The 16,720-nt window shown below is 51.3% G+C and overlaps 5 protein-coding genes across 5 annotated transcripts; 4 read left to right on the top strand and 1 right to left on the bottom strand.

Annotated features, from left to right (window-relative positions):
• Positions 1 to 441: 441 nt before the first annotated feature.
• Positions 442 to 2,507, top strand: ASPSYDRAFT_84937 (WD40 repeat domain-containing protein; the record flags this gene model as incomplete). The annotated part of the gene is made up of 2 exons (XM_040851444.1): positions 442 to 471; positions 690 to 2,507. 2 exons carry the CDS (start codon positions 442 to 444, stop codon positions 2,505 to 2,507), a joined length of 1,848 nt encoding a protein of 615 aa, XP_040708758.1.
• Positions 2,508 to 3,266: 759 nt separating this feature from the next.
• Positions 3,267 to 5,700, top strand: ASPSYDRAFT_26918 (DUF803 domain membrane protein; the record flags this gene model as incomplete). Its single annotated transcript, XM_040844332.1, has 2 exons — positions 3,267 to 4,200; positions 4,250 to 5,700. 2 exons carry the CDS (start codon positions 3,267 to 3,269, stop codon positions 5,698 to 5,700), a joined length of 2,385 nt encoding a protein of 794 aa, XP_040708757.1.
• Positions 5,701 to 6,608: 908 nt separating this feature from the next.
• On the top strand, positions 6,609 to 9,467 carry ASPSYDRAFT_84935 (putative beta-glucosidase; the record flags this gene model as incomplete). Its single annotated transcript, XM_040851443.1, has 10 exons — positions 6,609 to 6,783; positions 6,861 to 6,953; positions 7,015 to 7,122; positions 7,180 to 7,256; positions 7,311 to 7,418; positions 7,472 to 7,650; positions 7,703 to 7,771; positions 7,830 to 8,045; positions 8,100 to 8,397; positions 8,454 to 9,467. The coding sequence occupies 10 exons, from the start codon at positions 6,609 to 6,611 to the stop codon at positions 9,465 to 9,467; spliced, it is 2,337 nt and encodes a 778-aa protein (XP_040708756.1).
• Positions 9,468 to 9,687: 220 nt separating this feature from the next.
• On the bottom strand, positions 9,688 to 11,523 carry ASPSYDRAFT_142341 (uncharacterized protein; the record flags this gene model as incomplete). Its single annotated transcript, XM_040841233.1, has 3 exons — positions 9,688 to 11,235; positions 11,309 to 11,434; positions 11,500 to 11,523. 3 exons carry the CDS (start codon positions 11,521 to 11,523, stop codon positions 9,688 to 9,690), a joined length of 1,698 nt encoding a protein of 565 aa, XP_040708755.1.
• A 785-nt stretch (positions 11,524 to 12,308) lies between these two features.
• ASPSYDRAFT_139030 (uncharacterized protein) lies at positions 12,309 to 16,194 on the top strand (the record flags this gene model as incomplete). The annotated part of the gene is made up of 3 exons (XM_040840901.1): positions 12,309 to 12,745; positions 12,809 to 15,426; positions 15,476 to 16,194. The coding sequence occupies 3 exons, from the start codon at positions 12,309 to 12,311 to the stop codon at positions 16,192 to 16,194; spliced, it is 3,774 nt and encodes a 1,257-aa protein (XP_040708754.1).
• Between the last annotated feature and the right edge of the window lie 526 nt (positions 16,195 to 16,720).

Here is a 16,720-nt window from a genome sequence, read left to right as displayed (position 1 = left end):
CATCCCCAGATGTGCTCTACCGCTTGCTGCATCCCCACGGTGGCTGCTCGGGATCTCGCTCGGCAGTTGCCAACGTCTTCGCATTGGCCGCTCGGCAACGTGACATCATCTACAATGCTCTATCAATTTTGCTAGCTCGGATAGCTGGCGAGCTGTGGGGACTTTCTGGGCATAATGGACGATGCTTGAGCTCTTGGGAGGAGAGATCGGGGCGCAGGACTCGGCTCCAACTATTGTTGGCAAATTCCTAAATCCCCTGAGTCCTGGCAGAGACGTAAGACGGGATATTTCCGCTGTCCTGGATAATATAGTCCCAAACTTGGGCGGTTGTATTCTCGATGTAAATAGAGGCGCCTCTAGGCCAAGTCGTGTTAAGCTTTCTGGATTTACTGGGTAGAGCGCTTGGCACAGCTCGCAGTGGTATTGTACGGGTTGAACAGCATGAGCGGACATCTGGCACACCACCCCATAGTAAGCTTTTGATGGAGTTGATTCCTCGCCAGTGGCTAAACGCAGAAGAATGATTGCACAGGATGAATATTTTGTGTCTAAAATGCCAAGCCTTTTGTATCAGTATACCGATTATTAATCCAAGATAAGGAAATGCAAACGCGGCAAACACGGAAAACTTGACAAACTGACTGAACTTCGCGATAAAGCTCATCCTCAACCCGCGACGAACCGGCTAGGCGCGCAGCCACAGATCATCAGCTATGGACGGGTTCGACGAGGAAGCATTCAAGAAGTTCTTTCCAACGAGCTTTGGAAAGCAGGAGAAGAAAACGGATGTCAGCGCCCAAATCGACCAGACGAAACGTACCACCAAGCCGGAGGCCAACGATGAGAAGGCAAAGTCGATCGCAGACGGCGGAGTTGATGCCGATGCGAAGTCTGACAGCGATGAGGATGACGTAGGACCTGCAGGTCCAGGAGAAAAGGGCAGCGACAGCTCAGACGATTCAGACGACTCCGATTCCGATTCCGACGATGAGGACGAGTTCCCGGTATCGCACGAGCTCGTCATGAAAACGCATGAGCGCGCAGTTACCACCATTACCGTTGACCCATCAGGATCCCGACTGATATCCGGATCCACGGACTGTACATTAAAGCTACACGATTTTGCCTCCATGACTCCTTCAACGATTCGCTCCTTCAAGTCCGTCGACCCCTCCGCGAAGAAGCAGTCAGCATCACAAGAAACACATGCCGTGCATTATGCAGCTTTCAACCCCATTTCCCCGGCCTATGTCCTAGTCGTCTCTGCTACGCCACAGCCCAGGATATTGAATCGCGACGGAGACACAGTCACCGAGTTTGTGAAGGGCGATATGTACCTGAGGGACATGCATAACACCAAGGGACACATATCTGAGGTCACAAGCGGTGCATGGTCTCCAACTGATGAGAATCTGTGCGCGACCGCAGGAACGGATAGCACGGTGCGGATATGGGATGCCAATGTTGGAAGGTCGCAGAAGGAGGTGATTGTACACAAGTCCAGGGCTGCTGGATCCGCTGGTCGGAGCAAAATGACTGCAGTCGCTTGGGGTTCACCTAAACAGGGCGGCGCGGATGTTCTTGTTGCGGCTGCCCTGGACGGAAGCTTGATGATGTGGAGTGGGAATGGACCCTATACACGACCAAGCGCTGAGGTCAGAGATGCCCATACGAAGGATACCTGGACCAGTGGAATCGATATCAGTTCCGATGGGAGGCTCGTCATTACCAAGGGCGGAGACGACACCATTAAACTATGGGATACGAGGAAGTTCAAGCAGCCAATCACGACTGTCGCGCACCCGTCCAGCTCTTCCCGATTCCCGACTTCAAACATCGTCTTCTCTCCTACCTCAGCGAATGTTGTAACTGGCTCAGAGACCGGTCATTTGCACGTTTTGAATCCGGCTACACTGAAGCCTGAACTGGTTACACCCGTTACTCCCGGTTCTCCGTTGATCACGGTTCAATGGCATGAGAAATTGAATCAAATTCTGACCGGATCCGCAAATGCGGAAACACATGTTTTATATAACCCGAACATGTCTACTAAGGGTGCTGCCCTGGTTATGTCCAAGGCACCTAAGCGTCGCCACATCGACGATGACCCAAGCCTTACCATGAACCTTGCGCAGGGCATTTCAGGGGACTCAGTGGTTGTCGGATCGAACGGCGTTCCACATTATAGTTCTGCTACTTGGTCTGCACGGCACCCTACTATTGGATTAACGGCTTCTGGCCGATCAAGAGATCCCCGACGGCCTCACCTGCCGGCGCAAACACCGTTCGCAAAATCGCAACCGGACGAAAGACACATCCGGGAGAATATCCCGCTTAGCTCTATGCGTGATGAAGATCCTCGAGAGGCGCTGCTGAAATACGCTGAAAAGGCCAAAAAGGATCCGATCTTCACCAAGGCATGGGAAGAGACACAACCTACACCAATTTACCGCGATCTTAGTGATGATGAAGAACCGCAGCCGGATAGGAAGAAGGCGCGTCATTAACAAGCTTTTAAGCAGCGTTCAAAATAGATAATGATTTCACAAATGTACTTTTACGATTTGCATGTACCACATTCCATTTTGGCGACTATACATAGACATGAGGAGAGACAAAACCAAGTACCCAACTGTAAGACGGTCAACATGCAAGGGAAAACCGGTGGACGCCGAGTGACGTTGAGTGCGGCGCGGACAGCAGCAGTGTAGCCTAAAGATGGGGAGCTCGGATCACCCTGTGGACAGTAACTGAGCCAATAACAAGGGCGAAATCATCGAAAATTGTGCACCTGAACTCCCAAAGTTCGCTCTCCACAGCGCTACCAGCAGACTATACGATGGTCGCGCCTAGTGTCCAACCGTGCAGATTAACCTGACACTCCGCACCTGCGACCGTTGATCTCTCTTCCTCCAACTCCCAGCTCGCCATCTTCGATCCAACTTCCCATCACCGCTCGCTATCCCGCGGGTTCTTTATTTTCTCGACGAGATCCCTGTCTTCCGACTACCCTTTCAGACTTGAACCTCGGGTTCCAGCAGCTTCAGGGGCGCACGATGCAGACACCCTCTTCAGCATGAGCACCCTCCTAAACTCGCCCAGATCCTGAATACACAGCAGGGTTAAAGAGAGACCCCGACCTACCTGACGCGCTCGAACGCCGTGTTTGCCGTATTCCGGAGGCGGCGGATCTTGCGAGAAGCGACCGTCGGGTTCCTTTCCTATCTGCCTTATCTCATCATTATTTTTCCTTTTCATAAACGTAAATGGACTCTACGCAAGAGTACCCTCTGGCAGCTGGCCTGCTCGCGACTCTCGCTACTACCATCGCTTCGACACCAACGCCCTTTCCGAGACCCACGCCATCGCCGCACTCTCTACCGTCCTTACACTCGGACCTTGGATATGATCGCGGTGATAATGGAGACAAGGAGTACGAGTGGTCATCACTGATCGGAATCATCACTGCCCTGGCTGGGAATGTGTTGATCTCGTTGGCCCTTAATATCCAGCGCTATGCCCACATTCGGATAGAGAAGGAATGGGAACACGAGAAGCAACAAAAGGAGCTGAGTTGGAAGCGGACTCATCGGCGGGAGATATCCGGAAGCTCCTACGGTGCGGTCGACGAGGATAGACAGGTTTCAGGGGAACGCTACGAGGATAATCCATCAGGTCGCTCCGGACGGTACAGAGACGATGATTCGATCCAGGACGACCAATTACAGGATTCTACAGTGTCAGAGAGGACTGTGCAGCCTGAGACTGGCTTGCCCCAAGGGAGGCGGAAGTCTTATCTGCGTTCCCCGTATTGGTGGGCGGGAATAATTCTGATGACTCTCGGCGAAACTGGCAACTTCATGGCGTATGGTTTTGCTCCGGCTTCGATCGTTTCGCCTTTGGGAGTTGTGGCTTTGATCTCGAACTGTGTTATTGCGCCATTCCTGCTGAAGGAAAAGTTCCGGAAGAGGGACTTTTGGGGTGTTATTGTCGCCATCGCTGGGGCGGTGGTGGTTGTTCTTAGCGCGAAATCATCAGAAGAGAAGATCGGACCTCATGATATCTGGGTGATGATTACGCGCTGGGAATTTGAACTCTATTTGGGCCTCACTGCTGCGCTTATCGTTGTTCTCATGTGGGCAAGCAGCAAATATGGATCGCGGTCAATTCTGATAGATGTTGGGCTAGTTGGGTTATTTGGTATGCTATTCTTCAAAATCATTTTAGAATGTTTGCTAACTGTGAAAAGGTGGGTATACTGCTCTTTCGACAAAAGGTGTTTCTTCCCTGCTGTCGTTTACTTTGTGGCATGTTATCACATTCCCAATCACTTACCTGTTGGCGTTCGTACTTGTCTTCAGCGCCCTGATGCAAATAAGGTACATCAATAGGGCGTTGCAGCGGTTTGATTCTACGCAAGTGATTCCCACGCAATTTGTTCTTTTCACTCTATCCGTGATCATTGGTAGCGCCGTCCTATACCAAGATTTTGACGCCTACACGCCTTCACGCGCAGGAAAGTTTGTGGGCGGATGTCTTCTCACCTTTCTGGGTGTATACTTTATCACCAGTGGCCGTGTTCGTGGGGACGATGAGTCCTCCTACTCTACAGATGAGGAGGAAGCTATCGGCCTTCTGCCTGGCGAGAGATATCAGGACCGACTTGATCTGTCCCCTCCCTTGCAAGCTCAAACGAAGAACAGGCCGCGACCAAGAAGCCCTGATCTTCTAGACGGCCCACTCCAGTCACCCTCGGGGTCACTTCTTAGTGCGGGCCTCGAAGACCTTGGCGATGATCAGAGGACTCCGCGAGCGGGCTTATCTGCTGCGTCTCCCTCACCAGCCGGCTCGTTAGCTGCTGATTCTCTGGCGGGGCCTTCTCCAGGAACTTCGTCCCAACCTTCGTCTCTACTAAGAAACCCCTGGGCCGATACCTTTGAGCGTACGGCGTCTGATCCGGAGATTGAACGGCCAGCCACTCCCCCAGAACAGTCCGTGCAAAACCCAGCGAGCTCCACTGTGCTTCTTCGTTTTCCCCCTGCCCCCGATGCGGATAGCACTGGCGCGGTAAATGGCACGACGAGCAATTCCCGAAACAACACTGTTCCGCAGACACCGCCACGGAGACCACGAAATTCTATTTCTGCACACTTCTCTCCAGGTCCCTTATTTTCCACCCTATCTGGTGGTTTCAGCGCCGTGGTTGCCGACTCAATCCGCCGCAATGAAATAAGTCCTGCCAAAGAACGAAGAACCCCGAGACCACGGGGTCGCAAGAAGCACCCGACTACATCTGTTTTTGGTAACATCTTAAGAGACGGCGACGGCGCGGGTGAGGAGGACAGTCAGGACCCGGATACAGCTCTTTGGGATGGAGCACCTCGTTCTTCTACAGTCACCGCTCCGCCGGACCCTACAGACGGCCTCATAACCGCTCCTGTGAGCACAGGACATTCCACACCTGGTCTCGATGGTGGAGAAATTGCCCGCAACCATTCGGACGATGCCACGACGATTTCGCGTCTGCGCGGCTTGAGCGATACTTGGAGAAAGACTGTACCGTGGCTGGGAGGCGTTCTGCAGAAACGGAATTGCAACCAGGAAGAGTCCAGTGAAACTCAGGCTGCTGAGAGGACATTGGGCGAGGACGACCGCCCAGAGTCAGGAGGTGCGGGTGCTTCGTCTAGTACACAGGCGTGATCTACCCAGGTACTAATTGCTATTGTGTCCAACATTCCTAGTACATATTGTTTTCGTTTGAACATTGTTGGTGTGTCCCAACTCATGGCGTCGGCTTGATACCATTGTCCATAGCATAGTTATTCACTACACATATTCTATTGTAATTAGAGAAGCTCACTTGCCACTTTTATTTTCACACTCGAACCGCCAGTAAATCTACCAAGAGTAATCCCTGGTGCATGGTACGGTGGCTGCAGCTGCTATTTTACCGCCGACCTTCGATAGGTGGAAAAAAAAACAATACTACATCTTGCACTCAATATCAATCTGGGAGATCCTTACGCCATTCAGAGTCTGGCCCTTATACCTGAACTGTACTCCTCACGTTTTCAACCCCTCTTCATCTCCGCAGGTGCATTTATCCGTCATTTCCTCTCTCCGCCGGCGTTCTCCTCCACCCACTCCAGCCCAGTATTGTCTCCAATTGACCAGCTTCCTCTTCAATCTTCGTCCTCGCCGGCCTTTCCACTATCCAGACCCGGGGTCATCTCCGAGATGCTTGGAATTCTAATACTTCCTAGCCTTGGCCTCCAACTCAGTCCAAGGAGGTGAGTGACGAGATGACCAGGGCAATGCTACTACTTCCCCACACAGACCATGCGAGTTCTGATTTGTTTTCTTTTCCCTATTTCCCTCCTTTTATTTCTTCACTAATTGATGCATACTGCTAGCTAGGTCTCGGCAGCTGCCCGCTTATTTATTCCTGAGTTAGCGAGCTGGGGCTCCCGGTACGAATAAAAACAGTCCCGGGCCCCGGTTGCAGCTCCTCTCGTAATTCCTCCGAAGGAGGCACAGCTTGGAAGTCAAAGATATACGAACAGTAGTGGCTGTCTCTGACTGTCGACAGCCGACTAAAGCTACAAACGATGTTGTCAAATTTCGTCTCGAGGGGCCTATTGCTCCTTCACCTTTGCGCTGGCTTGACGGTTGCAAAGGACTCGTCGCCGCTGTATAAGGATCCGAATGCTTCCATTGAGGACCGGGTGTCCGACCTACTAGGTCGAATGACTGTCGAGGATAAAACAGCGCAATTGATACAAGGTTTGTTAAGATCCGAAGCTGTCTACGATTGGTGGGACACTGGTCTGTGATCAATCACCCCAACTGACATTCGCTAGGCGATATCACGAATTGGATGGATGAGGAAACTGGGGCGTTTAATTACACTGGGCTGGAATGGAATATGAAGGAAAGGGCGGGCATGTTCTATGGTATGCAACCGACTGGTTTAGTATTCAGCAGTCTTATTGCTAACATATTTTCGTCTTCTAGTCGGCTACCCTGTTGAATGGGAATGGATTGCAACAAATGTCAAACGCGCGCAAGACTATCTTGTAGAAAACACGACTCTCGGGATACCTGCGTTTGTCCAGACTGAGGGTGGGTTTATAATAAACCAGCAGGAAGAAATATGCTAACACCTTGTCTCACTTGCAGCAATCCACGGGTTTCTGGTTAGAAACGCCACCATCTATAATTCGCCTATCGCATATGGATGCTCGTTTAACAGGGAGGTAAGCTCACACCGACCCTACTCCTTATTGTTGGCTCCTAACAAAAAAAAATAGTTGATCTACAAGATGGCAAGGCTCATCAGCCAGGAGGCCCTAGCCCTGGGTGTTAATCAACTCTTTGCCCCGGTTGTTGATCTTGCCCGAGAACTGCGATTTGGCCGTGTAAGTAAAGCCGTTATATGTCGGCCGATTTGAGTGTTCCTAATATTACCCAGGTCGAAGAAACCTATTCGGAAGATCCCTACCTTGCTGGCGAAATTGGATACCAATATGTCAAGGGATTGCAAAGTCTCAATGCCTCGGCCCAGGTCAAGCATTATGCTGGCTTCAGTCAGCCTGAGCAGGGAATCAACACTGCTCCAGTTCATGGGGGGGAGCGGTACCTGCGCACCACGTACGTTCCTAACCATTATTGATAAAAATTGTTGAATTGACGTTTGAGCAAGGTGGTTACATCCTTTCAAGCGCGCAATTATGGACGCCGGAGCTTACAGTATTATGAGCGCCTATCACTCGTAAGTCCCCTTATATCCGACCGATATTCTGGGTAAATGTCTGATTGCTTGGTCTTAGGTATGACGGTATCCCTGCTGTTTCTGATTATCATCTACTCACCGAAATCCTTCGAGAAGAATGGGGTTATGAGTACTTTGTGATAAGTGATGCTGGAGCCACAGACCGACTTTGCAATAACTTCCGTCTGTGCGAAAGCTCACCTATTGATTCAGAATCAGTAACTCTCCAGGCCCTTCCGGCCGGGAACGATGTCGAGATGGGTGGTGGTTCATAGTGAGCACCGTCCCTCATGATCCGAGTAATAGTCCTACTGATCACGCTGAATAGCAACTTCCACACGATCCCTCAGCTCGTAAAATCTGGGAAGCTCGATATCGAGACTGTCGACACCGCAGTTGCCAGAGTTCTACGAGCCAAGTTTGCCCTAGGGCTCTTCGAGAACCCATACCCCGCTGCGCCTAAAGAAGAATGGGATAACCTCATCAACACAAAAGAAGCCATTGACCTGGCCAGGGAGCTAGACAAAGAATCTATCGTCCTGCTAGAAAATCACAACAATGTCCTTCCCCTCAAGAAAACAGGCGACATCGCAGTCATTGGGCCAATGGCACACGGCCGCATGAACGTTCGTCCACCCAACCTCCAGTCATGCATGGTACTCAACTAACCAACCCAATTCAGTATGGCGACTATGTCACCTCAAGCCAATACCGCGGCGTGACGCCCCTCGACGGAATCAAAGCCGCCGTCGGTGACTCCGCCAAAATCCATTACGCCCAAGGCTGCGAAGCCTGGAGCAACGAAGAATCCGGCTTTGCCGACGCCGTCGCTGCAGCAGAGAAATCCGACGTCGCCATCGTGGTCGTAGGAACCTGGTCCCGCGACCAACAAGAGCTCTGGCAAGGCCTCAATGCAACAACAGGCGAGCATGTCGACGTCAACTCCCTGTCCCTCGTCGGCGCCCAAGCACCCCTCATCAAGGCCATCATCGACACAGGCAAGCCAACCATTGTCGTCTTCTCCTCCGGAAAACCAATCACAGAGCCCTGGATCTCGTCTTCGGCCTCCGCGCTCGTCCAGCAATTCTATCCCTCTGAACAGGGCGGAAATGCACTCGCGGACGTGCTCTTCGGCGACTATAACCCGTCTGGTAAGCTTTCCGTCTCGTTTCCGCACTATGTAGGCGACTTGCCGATCTACTACGACCATCTCAACTCCGCACGTGATGTCGGTGACGCAGGCTATGAAGCTGATAATGGGACACTTGTATTTGGCCACCAATACGTTCTCGGTACACCAGAGCCGTGGTATCCCTTCGGATATGGGCTCAGCTATGTGAACTTCACGTACGGCGACGTGACGCTCTCTCAGACCAATGTCTCTGCCACAGACACAGTCACGGTGTCCGTGGATATCACAAATACTGACGCTGCCCGCGATGGAACGGAAGTCGTGCAGGTTTATATCGTGGATGAGATTGCGACGGTTGTGGTGCCGAATCGCCAACTGAAGGGGTTTGAGAAGGTGGTTGTCCCTGCTGGGGAAACAAAGACTGTCGAAGTTGATATTGAGGTTAAGGAGCTGGGGCTATGGAATACGAGGATGAAGTACGTGGTTGAGCCCGGGGCGTTTACGGTTCTTGTTGGTGGGGGTTCCAAAGATGTCAGGGGGAATGCGACGTTTTGGGTACAGTGACCATCTTAGTTGAGAGGTATGACGATAAAAGAGAGATTATCACAGCTAGGTGAAGACGTTCCGATACAGGTCTACATAAATTTATGAATGGAGAAGAATTCCAATGTTAGTCAGTAATCGTTAGGCATTGCTCATTTCATTCGTTATGTTTGATAAAGGGTATAAAACGTCGCATGTGGAAATCAATATAGTGTTGAGAAGGATGAGATGTTAGGCACGGTTACGACCCCCCCGCTTTCGCTTCTGGCTCATTAGGTGGCGTTTCCTGCTCCGTCTCACCTGGACTCACTTCCGCGCCAGTACTCTGCTGTGCAGTGCCTGCGCTGCTAGTCTTTGTGCCGGACTCTCCTGCCCTCCCTTCTGCGCGCCTTGATTTAGCTCCCTCCTTGAGCTTTTCCCACCGGTCTCTATAACGTCCGAGCACATTGCGAAGCTTTTCGTTCTCCCGGCCTGCTTGGTCAAGTTCCTTTTCACCCTGTCGGATTATTTCCTCGAGCTCCTTTATGCGCTGATCTTGCTCTGTGGTTGCTGATGTAGAGAGAGCTGCCGTGGGCGATGGCACCGCAGAGCCAGATTGAGGACCGTGCTCCGGAGATGGGATGTTTTGGTGATGCATTGCCTTCAGAGACTGTTGTAGGGCCATGGATGATGACTGTGCATTGACTTCCCACATATGTAAGCGTTTAGACAAGGTGTCAGAGAGATGCCGTAGTGCTTGGTTCTCCATTTGCAATTCTTCTAGTGTTTTAGGCGGTTGATGACTCGTGATTTTATCACTCCCTCGGCTTGATTGGCCCTTGCCCTTGCCTTTGCCTGTCTGGAGCAACTCTGGGGAGGAAGGTGTTTCTCGGGCATCAACGAAATCATCGTCTGCTTCATCAATGCTGTTTCGGCGCGCTTCTTTTTCAGCCCTGGTCAAAATACCCGCGTAAGACACGGTTCCACCAGTCGTAGGCACCACGTAGAACGATTCTGCTGCGTTTCCTGCTCCCATCCCACCGCCACCTCCATTTGAATCACGAATGGCCTTTAGGGCGGCGCGGGAAAAGATACGGCTGATGTCAGGCTCAGCTGAGGAACCGGAGCGGTCCGACATGGCGGTTTGTCTATCAATTCTTGTCTCTGCAGACGATTTACGAGTTGCACCCGCATTATTGCTACCGTCTGATCCGAGAGGAAGCCCCGCAAAGGCTAACGGTGCTGATATCCGAGAAATGAGACCTTCAAACGTTGAGTAGAACCGTTGAAACGGTTCCTCGGTGGTAGATTGTCGGTGCATAGGCTGTGCCGGTTCTGATGTTTTGGATGGTACGAATTGCTGGGAGGTGATATCGGTTGGGCTACCAATCGGTGGCGACCACGGCTGCTTCTGACTCTGAGTGCGGCTCGCACGATCTCTCTGTCCAGACGCGTGTGTACCTCTTAATCTCGACTCGCTATTTTTTCCTTTCGCAGGTCCGTCCGTCAGTTTCGCCCCAGCCTGCTGGGACGAGAGAGTGGGTGATACAGGCGATGCACGGCGCGGCTGGGTTGGGATTCCTCGTGCGGATGCTAAGTTGCTCGCAATCGAAGACGTTTCTCTTTTTGGTAAGCGAGGGTTTCCGATCAGTTTTGGAGGTTGTTGGCTATCGGTCTTCGACGCCCCTGGTTCTGTAGTATTTTGGGAAGTTTCCCCTGTAGCAGCAGATGTTGGGTTCTCATGCTGGAAGCGAAGGATATGAGCGAGTTTCTTGTGGTGTTGTTCAAGTAGATGGAGCGTTCGTAAAGCCTGTGCAAAGATGCGATTGATTAACGCGTAATCCATGGAGGGTTGCGGAGAGTACGGAGACAGAAAGGCATACTTCACGGTCCTTACTATTTTGCGCGACTGTTGCAAACTCACCAGCAGCTAAGTCGTGCTCTTCGCTTGCAGCTACAGGATTAGACTTGCGAGTTTCAAGGACTGCGTTCCGGGCGTGGGTGTGAGCCTGTTGAGACGGTCAGCTTACATTGTTCGCACAAGTGACGGAGTTGCAGACACGGTTCAACGTACCAAAGTCAGAGGAGCAGTCTCCATGGCTTCGGAGAGATAGAAGCGACGCTATCTTCATCAGGTTAGCAGGAGGGCAGGTGAGGATAGAGGAGAGGGGGAGGAGAGGGGAGAGAGGGTGTTGATGTGACGTTATCAAATGGTACAGTAACATTACCTCAGATTACCTAGTCCGGCTAACAAACCCGAATCTAGAATCCTTGTTTAGCGTAAGGTTCTGTATCTGTGCTGCCTGGGGCATGAATGTGAAAGTGAAGGTCAATTATTGCATTGTAAGCTAGAGTGTTATATAGAAATAGGGAAACATTGTATAACACAAGAGTTAGCTTCCTGTATACAGATAGAGATAGAATTTATTGTTGTGTCGAACGTGAGGAAGCGTGCTCGTACTCGTATTGTTGGTCTTAGCTGAAGCTCCCCCGGGAATCGTGAATAGTCGTAGCCTTACCGTCTCCATCTCCCCTGCTGCGGACCCCCGAGATTCTGACACCTACCCCCCTCTCTTTTTTTCCCACTTCTTCGCTTCACCGTCGTCCCTTTACATCTCCCAGCTCTTGTCGCGTCTGGCTTTTCCGTAGGCTACAGGGAGAACATGCTGCTGGCTTTCATCTCAGCCACAGCTGTCATCACTGAGCCCGGCCTTTCCCCCTCCTTACTTTCGCATTGTTCGGCGTCAGCACGGACGTGAGCTTCACTCAGCCCCTACCATGATATTTCAGCTTGCACGAAATTTTGTCACTGAGAGCGATTGCATGTGTCAAATACTCTAATTTAGGTTGGCCCCTTGCTCTCGCTTCACCGTTCCACTCGCTATGGATGCCCCTGTGGTCCCCGATCACCCCGAGCCTGCGCCATCAGATGTTCCACCACTCTCCAAATCACTCCGTTCAAGCACAACCCCGCCTGATTTTGAAAATACTGGAAGCTCCGGTCCCAGCAACGGCCGTTCTTCGGTGGATTCAGCTTCCGACAAGCAATTGTCGCAAGCAGGGGACGCCGATTCCACCAAAACGGGATCTACCGGTCTGTCGAAGCTGCTCGCCTCGAGACGGAACCGCAAGAAGAAGAAGAAGGAAAGCTTGAAGCTGGTCGACGAGCTTCCGACTACACTAGAGGCGGAAAGCACTGATAGAAAGGTCCCCGGTATCACTCATAAGAGAGCTTCTAGCACCTCATTGCTGCCCACAGAAAGCAATAGCACGCAAGATGATACCTCCAACCTTTTGACGGACGACTCCGAACCCGATAGGTAGGTCGCTCTTGACTGAGTATCTCACGTTGAATGAAAGCTAACATTCGGCTCTGTCTGCAGGACTCCTCCCCTTACCACTCGCGATTCGCATTCCGGCTTTTACACATCATCCTCTCCTTTAATTAAAGCAAGCTCGGCCGATGCCAACGACACTGATGGAGCGCATGGTGATGCAGAATCTGCAATAAGTGGTACAACCTCAGATCGTGCCGAATCCAACCCAGACACAGAGTTACAGCGCCCGTCGTCCCGGCCAGCCACTGCTTCGAGCTTGGGCGTGCCTGGTAACGAGAGAAAGAAAGGCGTGTCTAAAAGCCAACGTTTTAGGAATGCGTTTAGCTCCGATAAGAAAAATGTGAGCCGAGAACGAGCTTCGTCAACGTCTGGTGAAAGCGCATGGAGCGTCAGCCGGCGAAGTAGTCTGGCGTCAAAAAAAGCTCCGAGTAACCCCGCGGACGATCCTCCGCCTGTTCCGTCAATTCCAAAGCCAATTCGAACAGATATTAAGGAGGGCAAGGTTCAAGAGCCAGAGCGTCCGCGCCTACAAACACCACCACACACTGCAATGCCATTTCCAGCTACTACAGTGACTCCGCCAACTCCTAACCTGGAACATGCGCCGCTGGTCGCAGCTTCGAGTGTCACAGAATCCCCGTCCTCAATAAAATCGCGCGAACTACCACCCGGTGTTGTTGTGAGCCCTTCTGGAAACATGATTTCTCACCGGCGCGTGCGGTCTGCCTCTGCAGCCAATCCCAAACCCAGCAAACTGTCGAATGCGATGGCCGCCAGCCCAACTATTGAAGAAGGCAAAGCTGGTACACCTCAGAGCGGATTCTTTTCATCTGTGTTTTCTGTGGCGCAGACCGCTGCCTCTACCCTCACAGGCAGTCTCAATGCACAGAAGGCACGCAGTCCAGCAATACCAGAAGCCAAAGTCCCAGAAGGCGAGGAATCCGTTGATGCTGCGCAAGTTCCCGAAGGCGCAGATCAGTCCGAGGAAAAGAAACCATTGGCTGTCGACACCCTAGGTTCAGGTGATTTGAACTTCAGCCATTTGGATATTGCTATACCTCCCGGTGGATCCATATCAACTCCAGATGGAGTCGTCATCACAAAGCCCGAACTGCCGCCAGAGAAGCGCAGAAGCCCCGCAGTCTCCCAACGAGATGATGCAGCAGCGCAACTAGAGGATCGACGGGTTGCCCGAGCAGTCAATATGGCATATGAAAAACCCGATAATCAAGTGAACCAGCAAATGGACGACGATCAGTTTGATACAGGCTCTACCCCAAATCTTTTGAAAGACCCAACTGGAGCCCAAACCCCGTCAGGTGGGAGCACTTTTGACGGGGATATTGGAACAAGACCGCATCGAAGCAGCAGCGTACGAAGTCGGCTGGCCCAACGACGTCACCGGGGTTCTTCTGGTGCAACTTCATCAACTATTGGTGCGATTGGCGCCGGTGCCATTGCGCTCGGAGTTCCAGGGGTGAATGCGAGCTTGCCACGGCTAACAGGTTTCGCTGTTGCCAGCAAAAAGCGTAACAGGGACTTCCATCAGCTCTTTCGCAGCGTTCCAGAGGATGATTTTCTCATTGAGGATTACAGCTGTGCTTTGCAGCGAGAGATCATATTGGCAGGACGCATTTACATTTCGGAAGGGCACATTTGCTTTTCAAGCAATATTCTAGGCTGGGTTACCACTCTTGTCATTAGCTTCGATGAGGTTGTAGCTATTGAAAAAGAATCGACAGCCATGGTCTTCCCGAACGCAATCGCCATAAAGACCTTGCATGCCCGCCACACATTCCGAAGTCTCTTGAGTCGAGAGTCAACCTACGATTTGATGGTCAATATCTGGAAGATCAACCACCCCAGTATTAAGAGTTCTATCAACGGGACAACGGTCTTAGACTCCACGGGTGACAAAACGGTAAAGGCGGGCGAAAGCGACGATGAGCTTTCTGAAGAAGACGAGGAAGACATCTACTATGATGAGGATGAAGATGATGACAATGCTGACAGCTTCTTCGAACCCGGTGATGACAGCATGCGTGGGAGTAGTACGTCGCTTCCTCTGAAAGGTTTACCTCGACAGACTTCTGGCACATTACCAACGGTCTCATCGGGACTCGGGCTCAATGGAGCCTCTAAGGGTACCAAGGGAACCAACGGAGATACTGATGGTGACTTCCCTGGCCCGCCCACACATTCTCCAACTCAATATGATGGCCCTGAAGGCCAGTACGACAGACTAATCAAGGACGAGACAATTCCTGCGCCTTTGGGCAAAGTATATTCTTATGTTTTTGGGCCGGCCTCGGTGTCATTCATACCCAAGTTCCTTGTCGATAACCAGAAATCTGGCGAGCTTGACTTCAACAGTGAAAAGACCGGGCTTACGAATGAGAGTCGGACGCGCAAGTACTCCTATATCAAACCTCTGAACGGCTCCATCGGTCCCAAACAGACAAAGTGTATCAGTGTCGAACAACTGGATTTCCTAGACCTCGAGAAGGCCGTTCTTGTAACACTTAGTACCCAAACACCCGATGTGCCTAGTGGAAATGTTTTCACTACCAAGACGAAATACCTCTTCACGTGGGCAGCAAACAACCAAACGCGCTTTCTCATGACTTGTACGATTGAATGGTCTGGAAAGAGTTGGCTTAAAGGTAAGTCACTGACGTCTTTCTCGCTTCAATACCATCCTAACCAAAATAGCTCCAATTGAGAAAGGCGCTACCGACGGTCAAATGGCATTCGGCAGTGACTTGATTGCCGCCCTGAGAGCCGCAGTCGCCCCCCGCGCTCGTGCAGGTAACAAAACTGGCGGCAAAGGCAAACTCAGACGTAAGAAGGGTGATGCTGTGAACGACGAGACTGCAGCAGCTGTTGCCAAAGCAGTAACCGAAGCGAACGCGCAGAAGGCCGAATCATGGGGTGTCTTCGAGCCGCTCCATGGACTGCTTGGACCAATTTTTGGTTTGTTTGCGCCGCTGTGGAACGGGAATATGGCTGTCCTCGTAATCGGAGTCCTGCTTTTCATGCTCTTCTTCCGCAGACCCTCCCACTCTCCAATGTTGTCATCAGACATGGCATATCCTGGCCACATTATACCCCAGCGGTTGGCCGCTTATGAAGAAATGTGGCGCAGAGAAGAAAGCGAGCTCTGGAATTGGCTTGAGGACAGGGTAGGGTTGGATGGAATGGCCATTCCAACGATGAAGCGGCAATCCGAAACACGCATACCCCGGAGCAATCGCAGATCCCAAAGTGAGCGGGAACTGAAAGACTCTCTGAGCGAAGAAACCCTATCAGACCGCGAAATGGACCACGCAATCCGCAGCACCCGGGACCGGTTGGACACACTTGAGCGGATATTATCTCGAAGAAGGTCAGCATCTACGGCCAAGACCGAATCATCCCGCGAGGAGCTTTAAGTCTACCCAGCAACTATAACACAAAGGCACGCTGCTTCATCAAAGACATGCACATTATCTAAACTTGTCACTCTCTCTTTTCACTTTCAGTTACTGAACTTTTATCAGCGCCACCCCCATCAACTACTTATCCAGTCATTTACCATTTATCTTTACTTGTCCGGCAGCGATCTGTAATCATGCACCTGTGTCAAGCGATATATACTTTCCTTGTTTATGTTTTGTCTTTTGATGACACATTGGATCTACTACATGTTTCTCTCAAATCCTCCTGTTCTGTACTCACAGATACCTACCTTGTATATCCAGAGCTTCTATTCCACATAAATACAGACAGTCCGCAGCTTCGAAAGAGAAAAAGAAGTATGAAAGTACCATGCAAGCAACCTAAGCATTTATCATATCATGGGAAAGATTGTTTTTTTGTTCCTAAACAGCGCGAAACGAAGCAGTCATGTAGAGGTCGGAACTGGCTATTGAATTATTGAAGCAGAACTATGGCTGTTAAAGAGAAGTACCCAAATTA

This window comes from Aspergillus sydowii (assembly GCF_001890705.1).
Source record: "Aspergillus sydowii CBS 593.65 unplaced genomic scaffold ASPSYscaffold_1, whole genome shotgun sequence".
NCBI lineage: Eukaryota > Fungi > Ascomycota > Eurotiomycetes > Eurotiales > Aspergillaceae > Aspergillus > Aspergillus sydowii.
Note: the sequence above shows the minus strand (reverse complement) of the source record. Positions and strands in the feature narration are given on the sequence as shown.